This window comes from Nothoprocta perdicaria, unplaced genomic scaffold, assembly GCF_003342845.1.
Source record: "Nothoprocta perdicaria isolate Ctin4 unplaced genomic scaffold, notPer1 scaffold_2, whole genome shotgun sequence".
NCBI classification, from domain to species: Eukaryota; Metazoa; Chordata; class Aves; order Tinamiformes; family Tinamidae; genus Nothoprocta; species Nothoprocta perdicaria.
Window position 1 is genome coordinate 163,839 of NW_020455204.1, and position 6,362 is coordinate 170,200.

At 48.9% G+C, this 6,362-nt stretch overlaps 1 protein-coding gene across 1 annotated transcript in view; it reads left to right on the top strand.

Moving 5' to 3' along the window:
- The window catches only part of TBX5 (T-box 5), a 35,250-nt gene extending 34,185 nt beyond the window's left edge, over window positions 1-1,065 (top strand). The window contains exon 8 of the mRNA XM_026037822.1: window positions 35-1,065. Within this exon, the coding sequence (XP_025893607.1) occupies window positions 35-618 (584 nt within the window). The 3' untranslated portion in view covers window positions 619-1,065. The remainder of the gene's footprint in view (window positions 1-34) is intronic.
- The last annotated feature ends 5,297 nt before the right edge of the window (window positions 1,066-6,362 follow it).

Consider the following 6,362-nt stretch of genomic DNA (forward strand, 5'->3'; position numbering starts at 1 on the left):
TTTTTTTTTCCCTCTCTCTCTCTCCATCTGGCAGATGAGGAATGTTCGAGCACCGAGCATCCCTACAAGAAGCCCTACATGGAGACCTCTCCGGCAGAAGACGATCCTTTCTACCGCTCCAGCTACCCCCAGCAACAGGGACTCAACACCTCGTACAGGACTGAGTCTGCCCAAAGGCAAGCGTGCATGTACGCCAGCTCGGCGCCCCCCACGGACCCCGTGCCCAGCCTGGAAGACATCAGCTGCAACACGTGGCCCAGTGTGCCCTCCTACAGCAGTTGCACAGTGTCTGCCATGCAGCCCATGGACAGGTTACCCTACCAACATTTCTCTGCCCACTTCACCTCGGGGCCGCTGATGCCCCGCCTGGGCAGCGTGGCCAACCATACGTCCCCCCAGATCGGAGACACCCAYGGCATGTTCCAGCACCAAAGCTCGGTTTCTCACCAGCCCATTGTGCGGCAGTGTGGACCTCAAGGCGGCCTCCAGTCCCCCGCGAGCGGCTTGCAGCCCGCTGAGTTCCTCTACTCGCACGGAGTGCCTCGAACCCTCTCGCCCCACCAGTACCACTCAGTGCACGGGGTGGGCATGGTGCCAGAGTGGAGCGAGAACAGCTAACGGGGAAGCGCTAGCAGATCATCTGTGACAAGCGGAGAAGGAAGGAGGGGGGAAAAAAAGGAAAAAAAAAAAGGAAAAAATACGCAGTCTGTAATAAAAACATAGAGCGTTTTGCAAGTCTCCTTTAACTGAATGTTCACCAGGAGCACTCGAGGAAGACGGACACATCTTTTGGGCTGTCTGGAACTGYGGGTGAAACGGCTCATTAGCCTCCTTGGGACTTGTCCCTCTGGCCCCTTTTCTTGGGTCCCAAAAGGAAATCAGCAGAAGGACACACTTCTCCCCCGGCACGCTCCCCATAGAATCCGTGTTGCTGCCACAAGCCCCCTGTGTCCTCATTTCTCTCCCGCTCTTTCCATTCCCAGAGGGACACGGACCTCCTGCTGCCTTTCTCCACAGAGTCGGAGTGCTTGACCGAAAACAGCTAGGATGTTACTTTTTTTGTGGTGTTGATGTTGACAATGTTATATAATAAATAATAATATATATATATTTTCTTTCAATTTTCTCAAAAAAAAAAAAAAAAAAGACACCAGCCCTTTTCGATAAGGCTTGAAAGGGTGGATTTTGGAGTGGTGTTTTTTTATATATATATATATATTTTTATTAGTATTATTGTTGTTCTTTTTTGACAGAAGGAGGTATTATGAACCCACAAATGAGAAAACTTAGGTACCTACCTCGAGCAGCCCTTGTACGAACAGCCCTTGTAGCGGGAGCGTAATCGCTTGCGGCAACGTGCTACGTCTCCTGCGCCCCAAAACKCATCTCAGAAACCACCAGCCTCATAAACTTGCCTCCTTTCCCATCGTTGTGCTGTGCTTCTCTTGTCCCTCTTTCCCTCCTCTCTGTCCATCTCTCATCCTACAGAATGAGTTGGGAGGATCTTCCAGAGCTGAGTCCATCTGCATCTCCTGCCGCCTCCGCGCGGGCACGGGGACAATGGGGCTGCAGAGCAGGAGAAACGGAGGGCAGAGCAAAGGGGAAAGCAGCAAAGGGGAAAGCCACRGCCTTACAAATGATGGTACCCTTTGTTTGTGAGCCTCCGCTTCTGTTTTATTGGCCTTTATTTTTTTAACTCCCTCCAAACAGGGGGTGCTCTTATGGGTATCTTAAGCGAGGTGCTAAACATAGGAATTTAAACGGAGTAGAAGGCCGTCGTGGGGGAAGGGGAGTTGGGGAAGCAAGAAGAGAAGCAAAAGTTTATAAAGGAAGTAAAAATATCTACTGCAGGAATCTTCAGATGTAAAAATTACTGGTACTATTTATTCATACATGGGAGGTCAGATCCATAATAACATGTCATAAAGCCTTTGAAGCAGCTGATTTGGAGGGGCTTAAATCTCATCGATAYTGAAGTTTGCGTTCTTTTCTTTTTTTCTCTCTCTCTAGATTGTGCACACCTTCTCTATATAATTTACATATATTTTTAATTAAAAGTAATTCTAACTAACAAAAAAGCTATACCTGTGTGTCAGCAAATGGGACCATGAGTGTGGATGTGTGGGGGTGCTGGTGCGTGTGCAGGAACGGTTATAGACAGATCTCCAAAGCCATGTAGCTAAGAAAAAAATCCCTACCTAGCTACTCTTTCCTAGTCTTGTGTGCCAATTTATTTCTAATAAATACCACATGCTCTGAAGTGCAAGGGACCTGCCCACTTTTYTTTGGTTTCTTTTTTTTTCARTAGTTCTTTCTGCTCAGTGCCGTAAGTTGGGTTTTATTTGTTGCCACTGGATGTCCAGCATCCCAATGGAGAAAGCTGCTCGRAAGCAGTGGCCTGAGCTTGGTTCTGCTGGGACATGTGTTTCTGGGCTCCAGAATTGCCCCTGCCCAAAGAAGCTGCTGGCCTGTGGTCCCAGGTGGTGAAGGAGATGCCGTAAGCCCAGCTCCACCAAGTCCTTCCCATCCAAATCAGGATGTGGAGGGAAATTGCTCTTGGGCTTGTTCCAGATAGCATAGTTTTGCTTCTTTTCCATTTAGGAAGCCTTAGGAGTTCCCTTGGGAATGCAGGTAGGTGCTGGGGTGGGAGCAGGAAGCTGGCTCAGCTGGCCCTGGGGTAATGCTGATTGGTGGTGCTCTTTGTGTGGGGGCAATGTGGGGTATGTCCCAGTCTCAGCAGAGCACCTGTCCTCAGCAGACCTGAAACGGGATGGAAACTCAGTGCCAGAAAATTAAGTAGATTGACTGCAACTGGGCTGCACTAGGGAGGCACGCCTGGTGGAGGCTAGCAGAAGCCTGCACCTTGTATGACCATCTACAGGAGCAGGTCAGGCAAGCAGTGGGACTATCCAAGGAGGCACATCCATCCCATCCTATCCCATCGCATGGACAGCAACGCAGCCCACTGCAGAGCTGCCCTGTGAACGTATGACCAGCGTCCTCAGCTCATTTTCTATGCTCTGGAGMTGCGGGGATACTTGAAGGTGAGCAGCTGGCAAATAGGATGAGTAAAGCCCCTTAGCAAAGGTTGCTCCCACCCAGGCACCCTATGGCGGTCAGGACCAGAGGGGCATGGTGTCTACTGGGGTCATCCAGAGCTAGCTGCATCGTTGTGTTCCTTCATGCTTTTACTGCTGTCTGCTTGCCACCGCTAAGGATCACCTGCAGTGTTGGGCTAGGTGGGACCTGCCCAGTCGGTTGGGATGTGGAACTACAGTGACCTTCTTGGGAACTGTCTCTGCTTATCAGCCACCTTAGCAGGCAGGAGGCATAGRAATCGTGTAACCCTTTTGTGGACATGGCTGGGATTTCAAGTCACATGCAACGCCATTCCTTTACGTTGGACTACCCCAAGGGAATTACTCAAATGACAGATTGCTCAGCAATCACATGCTTTTCCTCCAGAATATCCTAAGAACATCCTAAGAGGGATGTGGAGCTGCTGGAGAGAGCCTTGTGCAGGGCTACAAGGATAATTGAACATCWTGAACATCTTGAACATCTGCCCTATGAGCAAAGGCTGGGAGAGGTGGGCCTGTTCAGCCTGGAGAAGAGAAGGCTGAGGGGGGATCTGATCAGTGTCTATAAATACTGCCTCAAGGGAGGCAGCGAGGAGGATGAGGTGGCTTCTTTTCAGTGGTGGCCACTGATAGAACTAGAGGAAATGGCCACAAACTGAAGCACCAAAAGTTCCGCAGGAACTTAAGGAAGAATTTCTTGACAGTGAGGGTGAGCACTGGAACAGGCTGCCAAGAGAGGTTTTGGAGTCTCCTTCTCTGGAGATCTTCAAAACCTGGTTGGACGCAGCCTGTGCCACATGCTCTAGGTGACCCTGTGTGTGCAGCGGGGTTGGACTAGATGATCTCTAGAGGTCCCTTCCAACTTTAAGGATTCTATGATTCTATGAATATGCATTTATCCAAGATTAATCTCAGAATCATAGGTTGGTTGAGGTTGGAAGGGACCTCTAGAGATCATCTAGCCCAACACTTCTATTCAAGCAGGGACATCTAGAGCGTGTGGCACAGGGTTGCATCATGGTGGAGGTGGAAGATCTCTAGAGAAGGAAACTCCACAACCTCCCTGGGCAGCCTGTGAGACCCTTGAAGCATCTCTCAAGGAAAGACRAAGTTGGGCCTGTTTAGCCTGGAGAACAGAAGAACTAAGAGGRGATCTGATCAATATATATAAATATCTGAAGGGATATTGTAGGGAGGAAGGGGCCAAGCTCTTCTCAGTGGTRGTCAGTGACAGGACAAGGRGAAACGGGTATAAGTTGAAATCCAGGCAGTTCCATCTCCACATGAGGAGGAACYTCTTCACTGTGAGGGTGACAGAGCCCTGGCACAGGCTGCCCAGGGAGGCTGTGGAGTCTCCTTCTCTGGAGGTCTTCCAAGCCTACCTGGATGCAACTGGGTGCTACATGCTCTGCGTGTCCCTGCTTGAGCAGGAAGGTTGGCCTAGATGATCTCTGGATGTCCCTTCCAACCTTAAACATTCTGTGATTCTGAGATAGGATGTGGATATATATGGTGAGAGGACTTCCTCGAAGACATGTGCTGAGTCCTGTCTGAGAAGTGGATATGTGTTACGTCCACTTTCCTTCAGGAAAGCTTGTATTCTTACCAGCTCCCCAGCTCACTACTTGTCCTCAGATAGTGCTGGTTGCTGTCAAGAAGGGTGTTTTCTCCCTTTTGCTGCAAAGCATGTATAAGACCTGGAGTTTTTTGCTTTCATTTGTCTTCTTCAAGATTGATTCTGCAACAGAGAATGATGAGAATAGTAATAATAATAAAAAAGAGAGAAACACCACATGGGAGTTACTTTCATAGAAAGGAGGAGGAAAAAAAGGGCTTGCAAAATTCAGGTTGTTCAAAGCTAACCTGGCATTTCAGTCAAGAGAGGGTTTGAAACATGGGAAAGACCAGTCTTGCCTGACACATACAACCAGGCACAGCCACTACCAGCCTTCCTTCTTTAGGTCTTTTCTTCTTTTCTTCTTTTCTTCTTTTCTTCTTTCCTATATGTCCCAGGCATTGTGAAACCCTCTTCAAAGTCAGAGTTGCTGGTGGCTTCCTGGTGCTATTGACAACACTGCAGATGCTATTGGTGGTCTCAGGGTCACAACATTCAACTACTCGAGGCATCCACTGTCCCTTGGTGCCAACTACCAGCTGAGCTTAGAGTTCTGATACGTGATCTGAAGGGTTCATGTCCAAGGCAAAGAGCCCCAAAGGAGGATCCCTGCAAAGTAAGCAGGGTGAGAAAGGCTGGGGCAGTGGTTTGAGGCCGTCAGTGGTGGCTCATCCTCATCCTCCTCCTCCCAGGCAGGTGACTTCTCCCTCTGCAGATGTCTCCTTTTGGTGATGGTCTTGGAGCAAGGTGGTACACCAACAGCATAGCAAATAGCCAAGAAACATCCCCAGACAGCAGAAAAACAGGGCTTTATACATGAACCATAATAAATATGTTCAGCCTGCGCAATTTCTTCAACCAGAGAAAGAGAGAGAGGGAGAGAAAGAAAACAAGCCAACCTCTGCTAGAAACATTTTCTGAAGAGTGAACACAAATTCCCAGGCTGTGGTTGTAAGTGCWGTTTTCTCAGCTGGGCTAAAACACTCCCTATGGCTACTGGAGTTGGTACCTGGGGCACTTCTGATGCCCTGGGTGGGTAGACAGAGCCTCTTTGTGCGTCCTACCAGCTCGCCTGTCCTCGTCATGTCACCTCTGCTGCGTGTTTTGGGATGGAGCTTTTCCCACTGGTATCTGTGGGCATCACCACCTCAAAACCCTTCAGCAACGGGCAGTGCCCTAGAGCCAAGGGCGCTTTGGTGGGATGAAGATAAGTCCCCTCAGGCTGTGGATGCCCCATCTCAGTGAGATGGGCACGCTGCAATGGGCAACAGAGACATCCTTCCCCTGGGCTCCCTGGGATGCAGGCGGCCAAAAGCAGAAAACTGCCGTTGTGCTGCGAGGACTGCCTGAAAAAATAATCCAAAGCCTCGGAATTCTTGGCTATAAATCCAGCCCACAATATCATAGATTTTACAGTGCTGCCAACTCTGACAATTTTATGATGGGTCTCAGGCGATTTGCAAAGTGTGGGTGTGCATGTGTATGTTTTGTTCTTTTTTTTTTTTTTTCCTTTATTTTCTTTCTTTTTAAAGTTTCCTGGAGTCCTGTGATTATGTGAGAATCTAAAGGGATTCTGAGGGATTTTTTTTTCTGCTTTTTTTTTTTATTTTGGGGTTTTCCTAGTCCTTGGGGTATGTAATAAACAGGGAATTTTAATGAGTGAGGCC